Source organism: Ambystoma mexicanum, chromosome 1p, assembly GCF_040938575.1.
Source record: "Ambystoma mexicanum isolate Mex_15411 chromosome 1p, UKY_AmexF1_1, whole genome shotgun sequence".
Classification (NCBI taxonomy): Eukaryota; Metazoa; Chordata; class Amphibia; order Caudata; family Ambystomatidae; genus Ambystoma; species Ambystoma mexicanum.
Genome location: NC_090921.1, coordinates 397699019 through 397723888, shown reverse-complemented (window position 1 = coordinate 397723888; position 24870 = coordinate 397699019). Strand labels below are relative to the sequence as shown.

At 48.7% G+C, this 24870-nt stretch overlaps 1 protein-coding gene across 1 annotated transcript in view; it reads right to left on the bottom strand.

Annotated features, from left to right (window-relative positions):
• Positions 1-24870, bottom strand: part of COPE (COPI coat complex subunit epsilon) — a 224787-nt gene that overhangs the window by 47066 nt on the left and 152851 nt on the right. Inside the window, exon 6 of the mRNA XM_069649168.1 lies at positions 22675-22756. Within this exon, the coding sequence (XP_069505269.1) occupies positions 22675-22756 (82 nt within the window). The remainder of the gene's footprint in view (positions 1-22674; positions 22757-24870) is intronic.

Here is a 24870-nt window from a genome sequence, read left to right as displayed (position 1 = left end):
GAAGTCTCCAGGTTTGGGGCATGGGGCCAGTGCACAGTGGGCTTGCTCAATAGTGAAAAAGGGAGACGGGTCGGGATTGCCCTGTAGGTCATTTAGCAGGTTCTCAACAGCTAGCTCAATCCTTCCTGTAAGTGCATCCTCGGACACGCCCACAATTCTAATGCATCTCTGAAAGCGAGATTCCAAGTCATCGCACTTGGCCTTGACAGACTTCAGGTCACAAGTGAGGGAGGCCACCGTGACCTGGAGCGCCTGTATCCCATCCAAGTTAGCTCAGATTCTAGTTTCGGCTTCATTAACTCAAGTTCCAGCATGATCTAATTGCGTTTTAAGTGATTCAACATTTGCGTTTTCATGAAAGGTTGAAAAGTCTTTGGTCATGGATTCCATCATGTTGGTGAGGTCGGGGTAGGTGTAGTAGCAGGCGGAGAAGTGTCATTGTGGCACTTTGTGGATTGCCCCTGTTCAGGTCTGGGAGTAGCCTTCGTAAATGTATCCATGGCACTGGACTTATTGGCACGCCGGGCCTTATTGGCCATTTTCTGGGTAGACAGCCGTCTCCGCAATCCAGCAGGTCAGAGTTGGGTCCCAGATGGCACTGGATAGCATGGAAGTAGCGCCCCGTCATGGGCCCAAGGGGTGCACCTCGTGGAAGCAACGTGAGAAGTTTAAGGGCGAGGAGTAGGGCTTTGTGCAGCGTGTTGTGGGTGACTCCCGTGCATGTTTGGCAGTCGTAGAGTGTGCCACTCACAAGGCTGGGTCAGTAGGGCTTTCCACCGGACGTTTGCCAGGCTCCAGGGTGTATTTTAGGAACTAGCCAGAAGAATGACCAGGAGCAGGAGCGGGGGGGGGGGGGGGGTCCCTCCATCTCTCAGCGGTCAGCCCCACTAGCCAGTGCGGGTGGCAGCCCAGCACCCGGATCTTCAGCTGTGCCAGATTACAGTTGAGATGGTGAGGTATCTGATATCGATTGTCCAACAGCGTGCAGCGAGTGGCTGTCACTTCCAGAAGTAAATACTATGTCAGTGGGCACAGGAGGGGGGGCAGATGAAGAAGGTCTTGAGAATGGATTTAGTATGGCGTGGGATTGTGCCCCCAGTTCACGCTGGCTGTGCACATGGGCGCCTCAGGCAAATGGTGAACCACTTTAGCACTTACTTGGTGATGATGTAGGCTTCCATGGTTGAGTCATCAGTGCAGCCATAGGATTAATATGGGCCTGGGGTCGGCCAGTCAGTAGCAGGAAGAGCCCCGGTCCAAGCGGCCCCCAGCACACACGGGAGGCAAGCAGGTCCAGCCCCCAGCCCAGGTCACGTCGCTGGCTGCGTATGACTCTCCTATGGACTCAGCTTTTGTAAATGTCTTGGCGCGTTTGGCCCCAGAGGTGTGGACTGTGTTGCCTCGCTAGCCCCAGCCACCTCCAAACCCAGGTGCCATGTGCCGCTGCGGCAGCTGGTATGTCTGCACACGAAGTAGGGTGGGGCCGTGATCAGGGGAGAAGTATGAGGGGCCGCACAACCCCACCGTATGCGGCCTCAGGGTGGCGTCCTCCCACAGCCTGGTGTGTGTATATGAGTCCTTACGGCCTCAGCCGCCTGGCGTATCCCCACCAGCGCTGCAGGCAGGCAAGCGAAAAGGCGCAGGCAGTGTTCCGCTGCAGCGTGCGGGCAATGGGGAGAACAAAGTCGACGACTACAGGCGAAGCGGGCAACAGCCTCCCACCCGCACCTCAGTCGTCCAGCACCGCGCAGCAGCCCCCGATCAGGCCCTGGTTCCAGAGCAGCAGGAGTGGGAGGGGGTGTCGGCGCACACTCCCCGGACCTCTAGTCGAGCCCCATTAGGGCGAACGGATGGCCGCCATAGGCGGCCCCTCCACAAAGGCACTCGATATCTCGGCTGTAGCTGCGTATCTTCTTTGGCGGCACCGGGGCACTAGCTCTGGCCGCACTCTGCGTCACAAGCCATGCAGTACTCGTTCTACTTGCTGGGTTGAGCAATTCGCCCAGGATTTGGTTCAGTGATGCACCCCACCGTCAGCATTCAGCTAGGGTATTTTTGATGTCAGGAGCTCTGTAAACTGCCACATTAGATGGATTAATGTCGGCTATGTGTGGAGCTGGTTCACCAGGCAGCCATTTCCTAGGCTGCTCAACCTCCTGCTGTATTTTCAATCTATTTTTGGCGGATGCAACCAACAGCTTTACTTGTGGTGTAATTGCTGGTTTGGCTATCCACCCCTTGATTGTTAGTATTATGATGTTATGATGTTGATGTTATGATCACTACGCTTGGAGTTGTACACCTCCAGGCTTGACAGGTTTGCATGTAAATTGTCTGAGACGAAGATATAATCCAATATCTTTTTCGCCCGTCCCCTCTTCCAAGTTGGAGTAGCCGGTATGTCCCCTTTGGTGTGCCCATTCGCCAGGAGAATATTCCTCAGTGCTAGATCGTTCCTCTATTCAAGGCCTCTTGCTGCTTGTGGAGATAGCAATTGGTAAGCTCTTTAATCAGTTGTCGAAGCAATGGATATTGAGATCCCCACATATCGCGAGGTCCAAATTTGGCCAGTTACCCATTGCTTCGTCTAATACTGATCTTACAAATCTGCCTCCCTTAGATGATGCTACATTCCAGTACAGGTTAATTATTACCGTCGTCAAGATTTCTTCTTGTTCGGAGCCCATCCTTATTGTTGAAGCCTGTATGAGTAGGGAAGGCCATTTTTCAGAAATTACTTTAAAGCCACAGGTATTCTTTAGTGCCATCAGGAGGCCCACCATAAACCGATTATATCGTAATCGTCAAACTTTAGGTCCCCCTTTCCTAAGAGATGAGCAAAACCGCTCTAATTCCAACTACAAAGCACCTTCTGCGGGCGATCTATTTCCTTCCCCGTCTCCACCTTTGGCTTTGGGCGCAATGCACTTGAACTACCAGCAGCCAGAGCACCTGCCAGCCGGCATCAACTTACTTCATCCTGTTCAAGCAGTTAGGCCTCTTTTAGTGATTGGCTATTTCCTTCTACTATACAGAGTCTGATTTTTTTGAGTCATCGCTTGATTCAAGAGGATAGACCTATGATCCGTTTTAGGCCCCTGTTTTGCCGCTGATGTTGATTAGGGCTTCAAGGATGTTCTTGCGGAAGTGGCATTGCTTCCGCCCTGGTGTACTTGATCTTTTAAGTCGTATTTCGCTAAGGTGAAGCCCATGGGCAGTAATCGCCCCCCGCATCCCCAAGCAGCAGAACTTTTTTCGCTGTTGAGGATAGGTAGATCACAGCTTTGTCCAGAGGGTCTCCTTCTGGAAATTCGATCAGATTCAAATCTTTAGACTGGATCCCCCTTAAAACGGGGATATACAATGGATGAGGCGCAACACATCGACTCTGTTTAGGATTAAATCATCTTTTATATATAGCACTCTCTCCAGAAGCAATCTAAATGTGTTGCTAGCCCAGTCTTGGCTGCTTTTTGCCCCCCCCCCCCTCGCTCCCCTTTATTGGACCTCTGAATTTGAAGGGGATTCCCTCCCTTAGCCCTCGTATCTCCCGACAGTTCAATCCTTCTTTGCTCCAAAATCTTGAACTGCATCCGCGACACAAGTCTGTCTTTTCATTTCTCAATGGGGTAGAAGCTGCCTTGATGTACATCAACGTCGCCTCCATCTAACAGGGGGATCCTTTCTGGAGTTTATCTTAATTCTCCTGTGTCTATACCTTTTCCTTTTTATCGACTACTCTTCTTGGGAGGTCGTTTTTCTCTAAGATTTCCTTTTCACTACTTTTCTCCTACTCACTTAGGTAGTCTTGAATGTTGCACCTTCAGGGGAGGGATTCCACCTCCCGTTCTTCTGGGGCAATACTTTCCTCTTCATCATATGATGAAGTCGTCGAGAGGTTGGTTAAATCCACCATCTCGTCTCGATATTTCCTCTGACGGTTAAAGTTTTTCTAACCACCTTGTGATTCCCCCTGGTTTATTATCATCATCTACTTTCAAAGTGAGGTCAATTTTCTCTCAATTTCTGAGTGAGGGGACCAGTATCTTTAGGAAGAGTTAGGTTTCTCAATGCCGAGGTTTCCTTTTGTGGAGACCGGGGCTGGGACCACTTTAAATTGTGACAGTGATTCTTTGCTTTATTCACATGTCTCCTCGGTTTAGTAATTTTCAACTTTAAGGACTCTTACTTTGGCGTGACTCGTCTAGGTTAGGACTCATTTTCCTACCATCCAACAATTTGGAATACATCTCAAACAACTTCTTTGGAATACTTTTAAGTGGCTCCATATCCGTGGGAGGCAGTCCACCACCCCCCCCTAAATTAGGCTGCCATGTAGTAGTGAACCCCACGTGCGGTACCCGAACTCCAATAAACGGGCCGGCAGCCCTGTGATGGAGAAGACACCAGCGGCCAAGGCCTTCCAAGTAGAGATCACTTGGATTGGCACTCCAGTCCTATATAGAGAGAGTGATTTAAGTAAGAATATTAGCCTCAAGATTGTGGAGACATTGAAAGTATTACAGAACTAATCAAGACTTACCCTGAGGAAGACCACAAGTTAGTAGAAACACATGTTGGTGGTCCATAAACAATATTATATTTAGGTGTTGATCATTTCATTAGCAATCCAACTGGATTCTGATTAGAGTTGTGATGAGTGTGGCAAGGTGGGGTGCAGGTGGCCAGTTTTGTTGAATGTATCTTTTTTCTTGTGACTTTGGTCACACTCAGATTTTGGCCGATGTTTGCCTTTCTATGTTATTAAAGACTTTGTTTTTCAAACACGCTGGCTGTGGTCCAAGTAGTTGGCTCAACTCGGTAGCAGCCTTCTTGAAGTCAATTGAAAAAAAAAAGTCACACCGAGCTCTCATCCACACTATGAAAACGTTGGTTTTCCCCATTCATCCGCTTCCATCAATGATCATATTTTATGGAAACTAAGTGGTTACCCTTTTTCTTTGGCCTGGATTGCCAAGTTACTTGATACACCGAGAGGTCATTGTAGGTATGACCTTAGCAATGATAACCGACATAACAGTATTAACATAGCACTTCGCATTCCATATCGTACAGAAAAAGTGAGCCCAACACTAAACCTAACTATTATATCTTTCTAACACCGAACTAATAGGTTTGCAGTAGTTGAGCACTGTGTAAACATTTGTGCATATTTCTTTTACACAACATATTTCCTTAAGAGGCATCACAGCGCCATCTCTGTATTGGTTTGTATTATATGGTTCTGTCTGGCTCAGACCAGGCCACAATAACCCTTCGCGTCACTAGAGTTTTTTTCAAGAACTGCCCGACTACCTTTCATGAGGAAATGAGAGTTCGGATAGTGGAAGCAAACGAGGGCTTCATAATATGGGGTGTGGGGTTTGAGGGTGAAGGACACAACTGCAAGTCGATTGGGTATTGATCTTCATACACTGTGCACCTGGTAACATTAAGTGACACTTCTCAACCAGCCAAAAGCGGCAAAGGTTTGCTGGAATCCACAGTTTGATCCTAAAATAAAAAGGTCACTCGCGGGTTAAGGCTGCACTGAAATAAAATGCAACATCCACAATACACTCTTCTGTAGTACAGTAGTCTCAGTTAGAAGGGTGGGCACATTCCTAGTGTAATGTTTTATTTAAGCTACTTGAAAGCTTACAATGGGGAGAGCAATAGGCAAATACAAAGGAGGAGCTGTGGACGGATCCAATTTTAGGTGGAGATCATTCCAAGTAAAGCCCATTAATCCACGAGGGACACTATTGATCTGCTCGAATATCTGTAAAAGACCTACTCAATTTCAATATTGAATTACAATTCATGTAAATACATTTTAAAAAAAATACCCCAGACATTTTGCGGATATTACAGTGCGACTACTTTGCAGGCTAGGTGGTACCAACAATTTAGGAATGTCTTGTCTTTACTGAGTCATAAGCCAGTTGGCATCTAAATATTCCAATGTATAATACATGCCTTAAGGTTAAACTCCCGCAATTTAATTGTACCAACGAATGCATAAGTGTTTAACAGCCGTAACCTTATTTTCTTGATGGTGTCGATTTTCATAAGATTAAAACAGATAAAATGGCTTGATACAGCAAAGGGAAATAATCTTCACTGATATATTAAGGTAAAACTCCTACGTAGCCTACAGAATGGTTTTATTGAATCATGTTGCGTTAACGCCTCAACACAAAACAGTGCTTCTATAAAACACATTCACTCATCTTATGCAGCATACGGAAATGGAGTATACACGCTTATCTCTCCCACAGGGGTGCATGATGCAACAGCATGATTAACTGCGGCACAGAAGGATGAACAAGTTGCCTGCTTCATTTTGTGCACGATTATAAGGCGGCTTTCCAACACGTGTGGTTCATGAGCAGATTTTGGAAGAAGAGAAGGGGGCTTTTCTGAACCTGATCCGACAGGGACCTCAACTGTAAAATACAGAACGGAACCTGGCCAAGTATGACAGAAACAGAAGGTGTTTCATTGCAGAGCTCGTGGACTTGGATCTGCACAGATGCATGGGGCCACCATCAGTGGCGTATTTAGGCTTTCTGCTGCCCTAGGCCAAAATAAGTGCATGCACCCTTCCCAAACTTTACTCCACCTCTGGCAGACTATGCACCTTCACTAGATTCCACCCCTTCAACAAACTAGTAAGCATTTTCCAAACTATGCCCCTTCACCCCCATTTTGGCTCCATAACATAAGGAGGTTTTTAAGGTTGCAGCGAACAGATAGTTATTGCTTCCGCTCTATTAATTCAACTGCTATCTTTCATGTTATGTTGGTGGAAAGAAAGTTTTCAGACCTGTGCTGGCCAAGAGTTGGAGAAGGCAACGTATTCTACAGTTGGGTGCACTAAGGGTACTTGCTACGGCCATTTGTCTACTTTCCGTTAGGTCCGAAAAAAATCTTTAAGAAGCAAGGTCCGGAAATAATCTTTTTCAGGAAGCAATAAGAAAATAAGTGGTTTGCTAACCAGACACAAGTGAAAGAAGGTTGGAAAGAGGAATTTTGGTTTCAATGCTAAAACATGCATTACTTACCGTAAAAGCATTTCTGATGATTGTATCTGCTTAGATTCACATGCTGTGCATAGTCTGACATCCAGTGGTCACTGCAGAGTATTGCATTTTGTTTTTCATAGTCGAAAAGGGGACGTCGACATAGGCGTGTCTGTAATACTATCCCTATAGTGACGTGCAGTGTACCCAACATCCCTCACACGTCGAGGTCGCTCCGTTTGTATTTTTTCCTCGCCCTGAGGAAGCCTTCTAGGCGTGAGTGAGTTCATAAGAGAGAAAGTAATACGATGTCTATGTTCCTTCCATCCGAGCGGTGAGGAAGGGTGGGCCGCATGCGAATCTAAGCAGATACAATCATCAGAAATGCTTTTACAGTAAGTAATGCAGGTCTTCTGATGTTTGTTAATCGGCTTAGAATCACATGCTGTGCATAGGCTAGCGAGCAGTACCCGGAGTTGGAGGTGGATTGTGAGAAGGAACAGTAGAGAAAAGATGTCTTAATACTGCTTGTCCCACCTGGGAATCAGATCTAGAATGGGCATCTAGACAGTAGTGTTTTGTAAAAGGTGTTGTTTGTTTGTTTATTTGTAGCGCGCGCCAGACCCGAGGGTATCCGGGCACGTGTTCAAGAATACTTTAAGCTTACATGTTACAGTTACACATTTCAGGAGGGTTACAAGGTGCATTAGCAGTAAATGATGACAATGTACGTGTTACAGTTACACATTTCAGGAAGGTTCCATGGGGCCTCATTAAAAGTACTCCGGTCCGGAATTAACACTGCCGGTAAAACCATACCGGCTCCGTTTCCATGTCCGCCCAATCATGACCCGCGGCCCCGGTAATAGCACCACCCTAAACCGCCACTGTGGAAATATGGGTCCCGTTAAGTCCGTCTGCACGGAAACCCCTCCGTTACCGTCAACACGAAACACCGTGACCATCACAACTAGCGCGGACACGGAAATACCGGCAAAAAAAATGGCGTAAATACCGTGATCACGGTGGCGGAACCGCCGCCACCGCGAACATGGCGTTATACACTGCCTGCTGAACTGAATCAGGGCACAGGTGCACCAAATCAGCCCAGCTGGACCTAGCAGGCCACTGGGAGCCCACAAAAGGGCAACACCCAGCCCAACAACACAGAACCATGCAGGCAGCAGGTCTAGTAGCACTGGTATTGGGCCTACTCAACCAACAGGCAGCACTGCACATGGTGGCAGTAATGGCGCAGAGGAGGAGGCGTAGGCGGAGGAGGCGCAGGCGGCAACCAGCCAACCCTGCAGCTATGGCAAACCCCATTGCCCAGCCAGCCCGACCCCGCCGCCAGCCAGCTATACCACGCATCAGGGCCTCACCCTGGAACCTCACCCCAGGACAGATCCACACACTATACCGGCTGGACCGTGCAACAATCCTGCACATCACCGCCATGATTGAGGACAACATCAGCAGCCTAATTGACACCCCCACCGCCATCCCCCCCCCCTCTTGAAGGTTGTCTCAGTACTGCATTTCCTTGGCACTGGCACCTATCAACACACGGTTGGTGAGCTGCACGGCATATCACAACCCTGTTTCTCCTAAATCCTGGTACAGGTACTGGATGCCCTGTTGCGCCATGTGTCGGAACACATAGCCCTACCCCGCACCCTCCCGGAGGTCATTGCCACCAAGTTGGCCTTCCATGCCATAGCAGGCATGCCAAATTGCATAGGCGCAGTTGACTGCACCCACGTCGAGCTGACAGTACCACATGCAATTGAGGCGGTATTCCGCAATAGGAAACAGTATCACTCTTTGAATGTCCAGATGGTTTGTGATGCCATGCAACTGATTACACACTGCTGCGCACGTTTCCCAGGCTCATCACATGACTCAATGGTACTGCGGAATTCCACGTTGCCACGGTACATGGAACGCTATGCCGGACAAAGCACATGGCTATTAGGTGAGTACAGCTGACGATGCAACAACCCTGTCGAAGTGGTGTGTGTGTGTGTGTGTGTGTCCAGGCCAATGAGCATTGTGAGTGTGCCGCTGTGACCGCACATGCATCACCCCCCTTCCATCTACCAAATACACAGCGGATGCCAAACATCATGAAGGAAGACATGACAGGGCACCACAATGTGCCTGTGCACACGCTGGCACAGCCAATCCTGTCACTGTCCCATGAACCCTGTGCCACTGCAGACACCCACCCTCAATTGAAACACTGCCTCAAAAGGCACGAGACACGTGTAAATGAGACAACGTGTATTTACTACTTCCGTACAGTGGAGTCACTCTGCCATGTGTGGACAGCACTGCACTGTGACATGCACACAATCAAATGTCACCCGCAGGGCACAGTAAAGATGCAAGTTGATGTGTAGGCCCATATCCAGTCAGCGACATACATCGTGATGCCCAAAACATACCTCCATGGTACATATGCATGAATGAATGATGATACAAGAATGCACAGCAGCAGATGGGGACATGATGCCACGAACACTGACATGTTCCCCCATCTACATCCCATGTAGGTGATGCGGGATATGCACTCACGCCATGGATGAGGACACCTGTACGGAGACCAAGGAACAGGCATGAACAGGCATACAATAGGGCACATATCCGCACACGTGGAATGATTGAGAGGACATTTGGACTGCTGAAGGCCCGTTTCTGCTGTCTGAGCAGATCTGGCGGATCACTGCTGTACAGCCCAGTGAACACGGGTAAAATCACGCTCGTATGTGCCATGCTGCACAATATATGCCTGCGCAGGAACATCCCAATGCCACCAGACGCAGATGAGGAAGATGGGGATGGGATGGCACCGCCTCCCCCTGGGGGTCCACATGATGGCCAGAGAGCACGGGATGCCCCGATTCGCATTTACTTTTGAGTCATAGCACAATCACAGAAATGCACGAACATGGTGACGATAATGAATTAATAGTTGCACTGCAAAATAAATTATCAATGTCCACACATGTATGTCTTGATTCGAAATGGTGATGTATTGATGTAATAACAGGGAAGGAGGTGCATTGGTTAGGGAAGCTGTACACCCCGGGCCACCCACCACCCAAACGTGCCCACCCCCACCCAGACCCCATTGTTCAAACCCCCAAAACTACCTTCCCCACCACCCAAACGTGCCCACCCCTCTCACACCCTTGTAGTCCATGTGTCCTGCACTACCCCACACACATGCCATCACTTCCATGTGCGCTTCTGTGCCTGTGCAACCTTGCCCGAGGGACCCGTTAGCCTACTCGAGCGCCTCCTTGGACTGGCAGTAGTGGAGCTGGATGGGGTGGTTGTGTTTGATTGGGCAGAATCTGGGATTGAGGGCATCCGTGCCAGATTTGCCTGTTGGCCAACCAACATGGCCTCTACAAGCCTGGAGGGGTGGTCGTTGCCCTCCCGCACATGGCGTGCAAGGGTCACTATAGTGCTCGCAAAGCGTCCGATGGACCTCGACAGGCGACGCACTGAGGCGCTGTAGCTCTCCCTCTGCAGCCTGGATTCCTCCAGCTGCCTCTCCACCAGCTGGGTGAGGGTAGCCTGCTGGTCCTCCATCCGCTGCATGCGGGCATTCAGTTCGACCATGGATGGGGTGGGCGACCTCATGGGACTCCCCAGTGATGGGGGGCTGAACCCCAGCTCATGGAAGGAGCCCAGGTCTTCCAATGTGGGCATCTCCCCCTGTGGCCCCGTTTCCGAGTGCTCTTGCGGGGCACTGTTATCACTGCAGGCCGCCCCCTCTGCAGTGCTGCTGCCTTCGGTGTTGTGTTGGGTGGCCATGATAGGTTGCCGTGGCACCTGTCTAGACTCAGCCAGTGTGGAGCGGTGGGGATGTTGGTGGTGGTGGTGGGCCGCACATCTGTAGTGGCTGGTAATGTGGCCAGAGGTGCAGAACTGCCGGCAGCATCCTCCTGTGTGGTGGCGGTGGCTTGTGTACTTGCCGGTGCAGATTGGCTGGCCTGTTGTGCAGTATCACTGTCACTTGAAACGGCTGTGGGGACACAAAGGGCATGCAATAAGTGTTGTTGTGGTGGCAGATGGGTGCATCACATGCGTCATTAAGATTGTACATTGAATAGTGTTAGTCACATGCATCTGATTGCTGTTGTATGCATTCTGTGATATTGGTTGCCATACGGATCATGATGGGTCCTTTGACCCACACATGCACTGCCTGGGAGGGGGGGTTGTTAATGGGTCCTTTGGCCCACACATGCACTGCCTGGGGGCGGGGGGGGTTGTTAATGGGTCCTTTGGCCCACACATGCACTGCCGGGGGGGGGGGGGGGTTGTTAATGGGTCCTTTGGCCCAGTACTCACAACTGCATATTTACATGTGGCATTCATGTTTGGGCACTTACCGGCATCTGCAGGTGGGCTCACTCCTGCCTCAGCCTCCCCGATCCCATGGATTCCCTCTAGGTGGAGGACGCTGCTGCAACGCTCCTCCCATGCTTGCAGCCTCAGTGGGGAAGGGGGTCCTCCGCCTGTCCCACTGCTGCGTTGGCGGTGCGTGGAAATGAGGTTGCGTACCCTCAGGTCGTCCCACCGCTTGTGGCAGTCCTTCACGCTCCTCACTGCCACGCCCACAGCGGTGCACTTGCGTGCAGCTTCGGCCCACACCTCCTTCCTCCGCTGCAGTGTGGCACGCCGTTGGTCGGCGCTGAACAGCATCTCCGCATTGTCCACAATGTGCTCCACCAAGACGGTTAGCTCCGCCTCGCTGAAGCGCTGTTTGCGCTGCCTCTGAGCAGGAATCCTGGCAGACATGCTGGTGGTCCCTTTTAGCTTCTCAGAGTTAGGATTGTGCTTGTGCTGGCTCTGGATGGCAATGGGTTGTGCTTTTATATGATGGCCGCCTCTCTGTTTCCTGTTTTGGCGATCATGGTATTTCCGGTTCCGTGTCCGTGGCGGCGGAGGCGGAAACGGGTTTTGCGCCACTTCTGGCTGCGTTATTTCCATTTCCGTGGGGTTTTCCGTGATGGCGGTAACAACGTTTCCGAGTCCGTGTGGTGCGCGCGACCGGCAGCGTGTAATCGGACGGTTTTTCCGCAACCTTGCGGACACGGAAACGTTTTTACCGCCGTCACGGATTTTGCACGGTCCCGGACTGGCAGGTTGTAATGAGGCCCATGGTGTATCATTAGTAAGTGATGACAGTATGCGTGGGTACATGCGCAGGTGATTGTGCACAGGGATGTGTACACAGTAAGCATTGAGTGTCAGGAGAAAGGTGGGTTAAGCGGGTGATGAACGCGGTATGCGTTCGGCTGCGGATTAACAGGTGGGTCAGACGTGAATAGTCCTAGTCTAGTAGGTTATAGGTCATTCTCTTTGAGCCATTTAATGCAATTGAGTCTGAAGTGTGGATAAGATTGGACAGATCTTAAGGATGATGGGAGGGAGTTCCATAGCTGGGCCGCTTTGACAGGGAAGCTGGTGCCTCCGGCTGTGCTCAGTTTAAATGGGGGCACGGCTAGTTGGTTGGTGTATGCTTCTCTGGTAGGTCTGCTAGAAGTTCTCCTTTTGAATCTTTCTGTTAGGTATTTGGGGGCTAGGTCATTAATACTTTTGAAAGTCAGTGATGCTGTTTTGAGTTTAATTTTGTCAGCTGTGGATAGCCAGTTAGATTGTCTTCTGACGTCTGAGATGTGCTCTCTTCTTGGGATCACTAGGGCGGCTCGAAGGGCGTTGTTCTGCAGGGTTTGGATTTTTTGCAGTGAATACAGAACTCCAGGTTGCCGCTTTGCAAATGGACTCCAGAGGGATATGAATGCTATGGAAGCCCCAGTGCCTCGAGTAGAATGTGCTCTTGGCTTGAAGGGAAGTTCTCTCTTGGCAAGAGTGATACATTGGACAATCCATCTAGATATAGTGGACTTTGAAACTGCATATCCTTCTCTTCCTGCCGCCACCGAGACAAAGAACTGATTAGTCTTTCTCAGTGGTCTAGTTCTTTCCATATAAAACATGACCGCTCTGCGCACATCAAGTGCGTGCAGGCTTTTTTCTCCCAAGTTTGATGGGTTTTGAAAGAACGTTGGTAGTTCTATAGACTAGCTGACATGGAATTTCGAAATTAATTTTGGTGCAAAACTAGGATGTGTGCGTAGAACCACCTTATCCTTGTGAACTGTTACAAAGGGGTCTAATATAGAGAGCACTTGTAGTTCACTTACTCACCTAATGGGGGTGATAGCCATTAAAAAAGTGGTTTTAAGAGTGAGGTTCTTAAGTGTTGCTTTGTGCATGGGTTTGAAGGGGGAGGCCATGAGCCTGGTTAGTACCACGTTCAGGTCCCATCCGGGAGCTGGTAAGCGTAAACAAATTTCCCTGACCATGTTATCCAGAGACCGTTCCCCTTGGAGCAGTTCTGGGGGTATCTGGAGGCGTAATCTTGGCATTGGGTGTTCTCCAGAGTTGCGAACAGATCTATTTCTGGGAAGCCTCATAGTGCAAAACCGTTGCGGACGATGTCTTCTCGTAAGCGCCATTCGTACTCTGCGGGTAGAGGGAAGTCTCTGCTGAGTCGTCTGCCAGCAGATTGAGTTCCCCTGGTACATGTTGTGATAACAGGAACATGTGTTTGAGAGCCCACTTCCAGATGTTCTGGGACAGCTTGGACAGTCCTGGAGAGTGAGTGCTCCCTTGTTTGTTCAGGTAGTACATGGCTGTGTTGCTGTCTGTGAGGACCAGCACGGTCTTCCCTTGAAGGTGTGCCTGGAAAGCCTTCAGTGCCTTGAAGACCGCCAGTAGTTCCAGCAGATTTATGTATTTGGACGCCACACTCTGAATCCAAACTCTGTGTGCAGTCTGATGGGATAGGTGAGCCTCCCATCCTGTGAGGGATGAGTCTGTGATTAGAGTGGCTTTCACTGCGGGGGTCGTGAATGGTTTCCCTATAACAAGGTTTTCCTTCGACCATCACCGTAGCGAGAGAACCAAGGCCTGCAAGACCACCACTAGATCATCCCATTGTCCACTAGCCTGACACCACTGGCTGTTGAGCCACTTTTGCATTGGGGCAGTCGCGCATGAGGTACCAAATATATACATGACGCCATAATTCCTAGCAAACGCATTGCTGTGCGTACCGTCGCCTCTCGACCAGCTACATATTTAGGGATCTGAAACAGCATATTTTGGACCCTCTCGTTGGAGGGGAAGACGAGGCCGTCCTTTGTTCGAATTGGAGCCCCTAGGAATTGCTTGACCTGGCTGGGGTCTAGGCTTGACTTCTCGTTGATGGAGAAGCCCAGTTGGAACAAAAGGTCTACAGTCTTTTGGGTATTTGAGAGGCATGTCTCGTAAGAATCCCCGGTTATGAGCCAATCGTCTAGGTAAGGGTATACGGGAATGGACAACCTGCGCAGGTGGGCCGCTGCCACTACTTTCGTGAATACCTTTCGGCGCTGACGCTATGCCAAAGGGTAGCACTTTGAACTGGTAGTGTTTGCCCTCCATCATGAACCTGAGGTATTTTCTGTGCGCTGGCAACATTAAAATATGAAAGTATGCATCTTTCATGTCCAATGTTGTCATGTAATCTTCCTGTGAAAGCAGGGGAATTACTTCCTGTAGGGTCACCATGCGAAATTTTTAAGCCCTTTTTGGGTACAAGGAAGTACACTGAATAAATACCCCCTGTTGTCTGTGATAGAGGCACAACCTCTATTGCTCCTTTTTCTAGTAGCAGTTGGACTTCTTGAAGAAGGATGTCGAGGTGCTCTGGTGATAGGCGTCTTCCCCTTGGGGTCTGTACTTAGGGGTCCTACTGAATTCTATGCAGTACCCATGGGCTATAGTTGACACTACCCAGCGGTCTGTTATACCCTCCCATGCTGGTAGAAAAGATGTTAACCGGTCCCAGACCGGCGACGCATGGGAGGGGACCGGAACCTTCGGGTCATTTGGTGTTGGTAGCCGGGTAGCCTCTAGGAGTGGGGCCCTGACCTCTTCCCTTGCCGCGATGTTGTTCTCTGAGCGTATTGGCCGCTGGTTCCTTGAGTAGAGGACCAGTTGCCTGCTGAGGAATATTGTTGCTGTCGCTGGCCTCGAAAAAAAGTGTGTTGCCGTAACCTGGCTTATTTGGAGGCCTCGAGATCTGGTCTAGAGTTTTAAGGGTATCAAAATCCTTCTTAGCAGTCTCTAGCGCATCATCCACCACCCTACCAAACAGGTTGGAATCCTTGATTGGTTTATTGATGAGCGACGACTGGGTCTCTGGTTTAAAACCTGAGTTCCGGAGCCAGACATAACGCTTGAGAAGTATCCCCTGAACTAAAAACCGGCCCGCCGTCTCCGCAGCATCTAGTGCGTTTTTGATGATGCTTTGGTTAACCAGGGTACCTTCCGTTACAGTGGCTAACAAGCGAGTTTGTGGGGCTCAGGGACTTCGAGGTCTTGGCGTAACTTTCCCCATTGGGCATCGGCATAGCTTGCCAGTACGGTATTGTTATTGGCAATTCTGGTGGAAAAAGCTGCTGAGGCTATAATCCTCTTTCCCAGGGTGTAAAGTTTCTTTCCTTCCTTGTCTGGGGGTGCTTCGCTAGTAGATAGCGGAACCCCTGCCCTTTTCCTTGTGGTTGTTACTACCAAGGAATCAGGTATTGAGTGACCCTTAATGTATAATGGGTCAGAGGGTGAGGGACTAAACAGCTTCTCAATTCTAGGGTTGACCCCTCTAACCAAGGCAGGTGTTGATAACGATGGAATAAGTCGTCTTTTGACTGAGGCGAGAAGGGGAATGGCCTGGCTAGTAGCTGGTTTCTCCTTGATGATTTTTTCTACAAAATCTATTTCAGGAGTAATTTCCCCTGTATCAATCTCAAAATGTACTGCTGCTTTACGTAGTAGCGCATTGAAAGTAGGTTGGTCATCTATAGGTGACGGATTTCTAACTGGTGTGGTTTGAGGAGAGGACAGGTCCAGAACGTCAGGGTCTGTCGACACTCCTGGGGACTGCTAGGGCTGTGAGCCAACTCCATCTGGGTCTTCTTTGAAGCCCCCACCACCAATGTCTGGGTTTTCCTCAAAACCTTCCTCTTCTTCAAGGTTTTGTTGATATTCAACATTTAGGAACGCCTTATCCTCTTGGAAGCGAGTCTTCAGTGAGGTCATATGTATTAACCCCCTCTTGAAGTGGGTTAAATAGTCTTGGGTATTTAGCCCTAGGTTCTTCAAGAAGTACCTCTCGATCTCTTGGGTGTTACATGTGCAGGGGTGGATATGAACCTATCCAGCTTATCCATACATGATTGGAATCTTTCTAAAGTCCATTGGGGTAACCCAGAACAGTCTGGAGGCGTAAAGGGAAGCTCTTCCGCCTGAAGCCGTCTAGCTCTTTCATATAACGTCAAGCATAAACTCCCCTCGCCCTCTGAGAAGCCTTCTCGTGGGCTAGGTCTTTCCTTCGACATAGGAGGAGGGTCCTGCCTGCCTTCCGATTGTCTCAGCGTCTCACTGGTTTTGTGAGTGGGGCTCCGCGAATCCTTCGCTGCCCGTCTGAGCATCAGTGGAGACTATACGAGCCAAGCTCTCGACGACTAAACTGTCCGTCGAGAGTTCAACTGGCATTGTGTTGGGAGGTGCCGAGGCCTTGTCGCCGACGGCCGCTCTCGTACGAGGCGCGTCTGTTTTAGTGGTAGCGCCCTTATCTGTGGACAGCCCAGTCGCGGTTGCGGGGAGGGCTTACGACCCTTACGGTCAGCGGAGGCCGCCGATAGGCTCGGCATCTCCGTAGGCGCTTGGGCTTTCTTCGATTTTGAAGAAGAAGTGCCATGGGTTGTGTGTTTATCTTTATGTTTTTTGTGTGCGTCAGTGTCGCCGGGGTGCACTTCCCCCATAAGTAGGGCGTAAGCTGAACTTGTCGGGCCGGGGACAGACGCGGAGGAGCGGGAGCGCTCCCTAGAGAGCGCTACAACCTCCGATACGGAGGTAGTGTTATCACTGTCCTCGTCACATTCGGCGGCGGCGGGTGAGGAATCAGCTCTAGACATAGCGTAGGCTGCCCACCTCTTGACCCTGCGGTCCTTTAAAGTCTTTGGGCGAAGAAGTTTACAGGCTGCACAGCCATCCTCTTTGTGGTCGAGGGGTAAGCAACGGTTACACCGCTTATGCTTATCCTTCCACGTGAATTTGCCCTTACAACGCGGGCAAAATCTAAAATGAGTCCTCTCCATAGCAGAGGATACAGTTAAAAGTGATAACAACCCCGAAGGAAAGGGGGGTGAAAGAGAAAGGCATTCTTAGAAATAAACACAAGTGTCCCACGTCCCCCACTCACCCTACTGTATAGGCCGGCGAGGCCGGGCCACGTGTTCGGCAGCGTTGAAGGATCGCCTCTGTCGAAATCACAGCCGAAGGTCTTATTCGGCGGTGAAACAGCTTAGCCGTCGAAGGAGGGATTGATTTAACGTTATTTAAAATAAAAACGACCAAGGGACGAATAAATGGCATTAGCAATTTGTCTCCAACGAGCTCCGCATTAGTGCGACCAGATTCTGGGCGGGAATAAAACAATCCGAGGGACCTCGACGCGTGAGGGATGTTGGGTACACTGCACGTCACTATAGGGATAGTATTACAGACACGCCTACGTCCCCTTTTTGACTACGAAAAACAAAATGCAATACTCTGCAGTGACCACTGGATGTCGGACTATGCACAGCATGTGATTCTATGCAGATTAACAAACATCAGAATATCTGGTTTCTCTCACAAATTTCCTGCTGTCACTATGAGAAGCACAGACTGGTCTGTAGTATTAATGCAACATAACTACATTTCCCTTGTCAAATGGTAATGTTCACATATGAAATATTTGCAAGTGGTACAGGCACATCTTATAAAAAGAACTCTACTCCCGTCTCATGGCTACAGCTCTGGTGTTAGCAGAGGGCAAAATTGAAATAAGGCAAGTTACCTGCTACAGTCTATGTACAAATTATAAGTGAAGTTTGTAAACTTTGCCTGGGCATAAACCCCTCAGCAGAGTAAAGGCAGTTGGAGAAGGTTCTTGGAATCTTTGGCTGTGCATTCTCAAGCAGTAAAGGATAAGCATGTTCCTCAACTTTCATGTGTGAGAAGCAACAGCATTCCTCCTGGCTGCACAATGCAGGCACCATTTATAACAAATGTAGTGGTACATACTGTTTACATCATGGCGGTTTGTGCAATTGTCCACAATATGGAACACTCTAAGAGTGAAACTGAGCAATGGATGAGGCGTCCAGCACAATACTACCTTTGGCTATGGGTATTGCCTGCCTGGATTTACGAGCCACCCCTCGTTTTCCACCATTTTGTCTTGCATTTCAGGCTCTGGGACTTGACCAGTTCTTATGAATCCCGGTGGGCTCTATCATTAGCACTAATGCAGGCTAGATTGGGATGTGCTGTTGCTGGGGGAAATGAGCGGCTCAAGTAATTACTGATAAATGGGCACTTCGCTTTTCTTACAAAAACGCTGCAGTGTTAATAACTAATGTAACAAAGATATCAGTCTCACGCCAATGTGTACTGTGTTGCAGAGTATTGCCTTTAGAGCTGGCCCTAGTTGAGCTCGCCAGAGCAAGAATTGATGCTCAACAGTTGAAGACCGTTTTGTCACTACAGTCCCTACACATAGGTCTACGTTATCAGACATGCACTGCATTTATAACTTGGATTTATTTCACTCCAGGGTCACCAGTGCCTAGTGCATCCTGGCAGGTTATGCTCACAACAGCAAATTGTGGAATATAAAATGAATCAGTGTATGGAGGTGCAGGTTCATAGAAAATGGCTGAATACTCCTTTCGAGGAGTGATGGAGACAATCCCTAAACTGTAGTGTCAGTCGAGAATGGGAGCATAGAGAGGCCCGGATGTCCTTGGAGCAGAGCTTCAGGTTTCCTTGCGAATCACATATGTACAGAAGAAAGGGTTATATTTTGGGAGTATCGATTCGACCGTTGTTAGACTATGTGCATTAATGAATGATAGCATGTTTCACAATCACTTCTCAGCACTGGGTGTGATGAATGTTACCATGGTGGATCTACCACTAAAGAGTAAGTCAATTAAAAGGTGTCCAACATTGTGAAGTATTCTGTGCTGCACCTCCAACAATCTGAGGCTGAGAGTACCAGTTGATCAAAGAGATTGCCCCCCCCCTTTCTTTTAGGGGGAAATGTGTTCCCAATGTGGTTGATAAGTGCAGAAGTCCACTTTATACAGGAACGTTTTAATCCCTTCTTGAAGGCGGTTCCCCATGAAAGTCAGGAGATGAGCTTCAATTCCACATGCTATTACGATTATGGAGGGGATGTAAAGAGGCGCAAGCTTGTGCACATACTGCAGTCCTTTGATACAGTACATTTTAAAAAGAAACGGATTTTTTCAAATAAAGTGGACAGGAGCAACGTGATGGGGTCTCCTCTAGTTCGGCAAGAGTCTGGCTGTTCGGATTATTTGCACTCAATTAATTCCGGTTTTAGGACCCTTTGCAAATGAGTCTGCAAGTTGCGACAGGAAAGCAGCAATTCTCACGAGTTTCATGTGATAGATGGCCAGGAGGAGCAAGAGGATTTGTATGCCCATTGTAAAGCTGAAAGCGTGCTTTTTTTGGCAGCAACTTTTATCCATGTTACGCGAGACATCAGGCAAGTAGTTTTGTGCGGATGGGCGGTTCGGAGTCGTTTAGTCCCGCAATTCTGACTGCAGAAGACACCACACTCTTCCCTTGCTATCGGAGGCTAGAACAGGCCCCACTGTCAATTAAACGGGGCACCAGCTTCAGCAATGTATCTCCATCGCCCGAACGTCCTTAATAGGCGATTACTGGATTCCTTCTCCAGATTTCTTATCTGGTTACTAGAACCTCAGAACTTACCAGCAGCACACCTCTTTTTACACCATAAAATCACAGACGAGTGTACCTTCACACATTCTTTCTGCGGGGGATAAAGTCCCCAGTTTGTGCATAATCGCATCAAAAAAGTGCAAGAAAAAAAATGTACGCATGGTCCAACACACACAGGCTTGTCAAAAATGGTGAGCTGTACATAGGGGGATTAGGGGAGGCCCTGGAGTCCCTCCGATACAGTTTTCAAGTGACCCACTCTAAAATCTGCCTTGCACCCCCCCCCCCTACTTCCATTCCCTGCCACTAAGAATCAATGGCCAAAAACGAATAGATCAGCGCTTGGTTATAGTGAAAATAAATACCCGAACTCCAGGGGAGCTCTTAAAACGGCTACCTTCTGGCTGGGAAGGACCCCACCAGACGAGAGCCAGACCTGGTTCAATGACCAGAGGCCCGGAAGATGGAGGTTGCAAAGAGAACCCCAAGGGTCACGGTGGTGGTACCGTGGAAAAGGATCTGCACACAGGGCTCCTCCAAGCAGCTCCCACAAGCAATGGATTCAAGGTTCCAAGACCCCCACCTAGCCACCCCCCCCCCCCCCAAGGATGTGAAAAAGGTGTCCGAGTTCTACAGAAACAGCCCACAGTTCAAGGGTGCAGTGGTGAGGTGGTCAAATTTGTGCATGACGTGGTTCTAAATTACGATTGAAAGACTGCAGACACAGCCTCTGGGCTCAGAAGTATGGTTCCTGCAACACAGACGAGGTCAGCAAACTCAACAGATGACCCTCAAGATGGTGGAAGACAGGACAGCTAATCCCCCCCCCTAACCACTAACACTGGGGAAAATGTCCAAAACCGAAGACCGGCATGCTCTTGTAGCTGGGGTAAGGTGCAGCTAGGCTTTTCCCAGATGGTACAGTTCCAGCACTGGGCCCATGCATGCCTGATCCAGCAGTCTCATAAGCAATGGACACCTCCCAGCACCAAGATCTACAGCATTCCAATGCTCCCACCTCTTCATGACTATCCCGCAATCCTTCAGTTTGGTAGCATCCTCTCGTGTTTAGGTACTCATCTCCATGCCAGACAAAGTAATAAAACACAATCCCAAATTCTGTAGTAATATTGGGAGCTGCGTAAACATTTTTCCTCTAAAAACGAGGAAGGATCCATTTAAAAACTTGACATACATTCAATCCGTGGCATACATCCAATCCTTGGTGGTAGCCACATTTAAACATTGACAGACTACTTCACGGGTACACACTTAAATGATGGCCGGTATTCCAGAGTGGCTTCGTCTGCCCCACCCTAGGAGGATCTTATATTGCATGTTCTCGTCCTTTCACAAGAAAAAAAACAAGGTTTACCAGTAAAACTCGATTTCCGTTTCTAATACAGCATTGCCCCCTACAGCCTTCTTAAAGTAATTCACAACCAGTGAAATGAGATGCTACTAAACGGTGAGATGAATCAATCGCAAAAGAAGAGGGCGCCTTTGGGACTCACTAGCTTTAAAAAGCCAGGAGTCTCATCTGCACATCACAGAGTTGCATCCAAGGTGAGTCCATGGAATCGGATTAATCTGCGAAAGTGCTGAAAATTATTTAACACCGGGGGCTTCGTCACTAGGTGAAATCTATGACGGTTACCTTTCATAAACGCCCACCAATCGCCCAGTGCGGCAATCTTCGCAACGAAATGGCCAGCTCCAACACACATTGCTCTGTCCCACCACTCTTGCCGTGCCTCACGCAATGGCCCCTTTTGTCCCTGCCTGGCTCACCAGTCTTCAAGCCCAACCCATTTCAGGTCCTAGTTGTGCACGTTATTACAGCACATTATTTGAGCGCGTGTTACTAGGCACTCAAACCCTGTTTTTACCTACAAAATGTAACAGAACATACCATACTGCGGCTATTGTAATGTCACTACACTCGTCACCTCCGCGAATAACCGAACAGTTGCTTGAAATTATAAAGACTATTTGCATGCAATGTACTGCTCTTTTCATTCAATGTCGGCTGAAATTACGGTCTGCTGAAGGGCCATTCACTCTATAGTGCTTCGAAGCCATTGCAAGTGCGGTAAGGAACTATACAACTATGAAGTAACATAACATCCTTCAACCTTACGTTTATTTTCCCTAAATGCTGCGGATTGAATTTGTACGTTTTCGTCTTCGTGATTTTCCCCCCACTCTTCCCCCAACCAGCTCTCCTTTTCACAATTCACCTCTACACGGACAATGCTCAGCGCTTTAAAACCACTATGTTGGTGATGTGTGCAGCATAAAAGACAGATATCATAAAATAGAAGTTTGTGAGTTTCTGCAACATTCAACATATTGTGACTGATAGGGTTTATAAAACAAACGTTCTTGGGTCCGCCATAACAAAGAAATATTCATGTTTGCATCTATCCTGTACAATAGGAGCACGCTGTACACAAATCTGGGTGACCATGCTTTGTAGGGCCTGGCATAATCCAATAACTGAGCTTTTTAAGAAGCAGGTCACAGGTCTGTCCTTTTTCAATTTATCCCCATGAGATTGCATTCCTTGCCTGGGTTTTAGGATATGCTAAATGGGGTTTAGCTCTGACCCGACCCCCTCAAACCGGTTTTAATCCGGACACTTTATAGTTTCCAGGTTTCTCGATATCATAGTATAGTGGCAAGATAAACAGTGGTATACAACTCGTTTTGTTCTAGAAGTTAAAATCCTTCCCAGATGTGTCATACATGGTTTTCTTACCACAGCCAGATTAACCCACGCTGTTGCCAACTGAGTAAGTGTAGCATCTTCATCCTGCTCCTGCATCTTCTTCAACTCCTTCCTGTAGAAATGAGGAGGAAAAAAGAGCCATGAGAAACAAGGCCACTTCACAAGTTCAGTGGCTACCCCACATGTAAGGACAGAGAGAGTAGTAGCATACATCCTGCTGCACCTTTTGAATATACAATTAAGACTATCTGGAAAGGAAAGTCGAAACATTTCCAGGATATGGATGCAAGGCAGAGATGAACCGTAGTTTTACCCTGCACCCAAATTCACCAACACTACATGTAACAAACCACATATCATGAAAGAATTTACATATTTCATATGCAACTGGTTGGGAAAAATCTGGTATAAGTTCACAGGTGTATAAAGGCTTTTAATTTGATGACAGAAAGTTTTAAAACACTTTGTTCACTGTCTTCACTGCAGCCTTAGGCTATACACTCCCTGTGATCTCACTTTGGATCCAGAGATGTAGACCAAGTCCTAAAGGGAAAGTATATAATACATTACTCACGTAATCGTATTTCTGGTGCTTGCATCTGCTTAGATTCATATGCTCTGCATAGTGTGAAATCTAGTGGTAGTCGCAGAGTATTACAAGATTTGTTTTCGAAACTCGAAAACAGACGTGACTGGGTGCGTTAGTAATACTATGCCTAGTGTGACATGTACTGTAACCATGGTGCTTCACGCGTCGAGGTCCCTCAGATTGTTTGTTTCTGACATGAGGTTGCATGAAGTACGGCTTTAGTACAGATGTGAAGAAGCAGAAACAGTGATAACTCAAACCATATATGCGCCTTCTACTCCTGACGGGGGAGGGGGGGAGGGTGGGCGCATGTGAATCTAAGCAGATACAAGCACCAGAAATATGATTACAGAAAGTAATGTATCCCTTCTGGAGCTTGTGGATCTGCTTAGATCACATGCTCTGCATAGATTAGCGAGCAGTATCTGGAGAATGTGGGAAGTTAGGAGGTACAGCAGCGAAGAGATGTTTTTAGGACTGCTTGTCCCACCTGTGAATCTGCTTTAGAGTGTGCGTCAATGCAATAATGCTGTGTGAACGTGTGGATGGAACTCCATGTTGCAGCTTTGAAAATGGCGTCTAAAAGGGACACTTGCAATGAAAGGAACAAGTTACTTACCTGTAACTGTTGTTCTCCAGCATGGGTCTGGCATGGATTCACATGCTCATGAATATTCCCCGTCGTCAGGCTGGGAATCCTCGGTAAAGAAAAAACCAGTATCAGTTTCGTTTCTGATCTGTCTTTCGTAGTAATAACCAATCACTGTTCTCTGCGTCATACTGACCACAGCCAATGACTGCCCTCTACCTAAGCACCGCCTCTGGCAGCCATCTTCAGATTTGGAAGCACGTAAAGTGGCAGTATGACCAAGTGAAGAGCCGCAGAGGGGTAGGCGGGAGGGTTCGCATGTGAATCCATGCCAGACCCATGCTGGAGAACAACAGTTACAGGTAAGTAACTTGTTCCTTCTCCAGCATGGGGTCTGGCATGGATTCACATGCTCATGAATAAAGAATACATAGCAGTACACACATGCACAACCACGGGAGGTGGCAAAGGCTCAACATTAAGCATTACATCAAACTCAACATTAAGCATCTTACCTCCTCACCAGGCTCACCTCAGGCGAACAGGTTGCGCAGCACTGCTTGGCCGACCCTGGACTCCTCCCTGGAATCCCGGTCGACGCAGTAGAATTTCGTGAAGGTGTGCGTCGACCTCCACGTAGCAGCCCTGCATATGTCCAGCAGGGGCACACCAGAAAGGAACGCCGTGGTAGCTGCGATCGCTCTGGTGGAATGGGCTCTCGGACGGCCAGGCAGCGGTCGGTTTGCCAACCGATGACAGTACATGATACAGCCGGAGAGCCATCTGGAAATGGAAGCCTTCGAGAGAGCCTTCCCCTGATTGACAGGTCCAAAGTTCACAAAGAGTTGTGACGTCTTCCGAAAACACTTCGTGCGGTCCACGTAGAACTTCAGCGCTCTAGCCACATCCAGCGAGTGCAAAGTCCTCTCAGCCGGCGACGAAGGCGACGGGAAGAACACAGGCAACACCAAGGGTTCGTTGAGATGGAAGTCCGACGGTACCTTGGGCATGAAGGAGGGGTGCGTCCTGAGCACTACCCTCGTGTCGT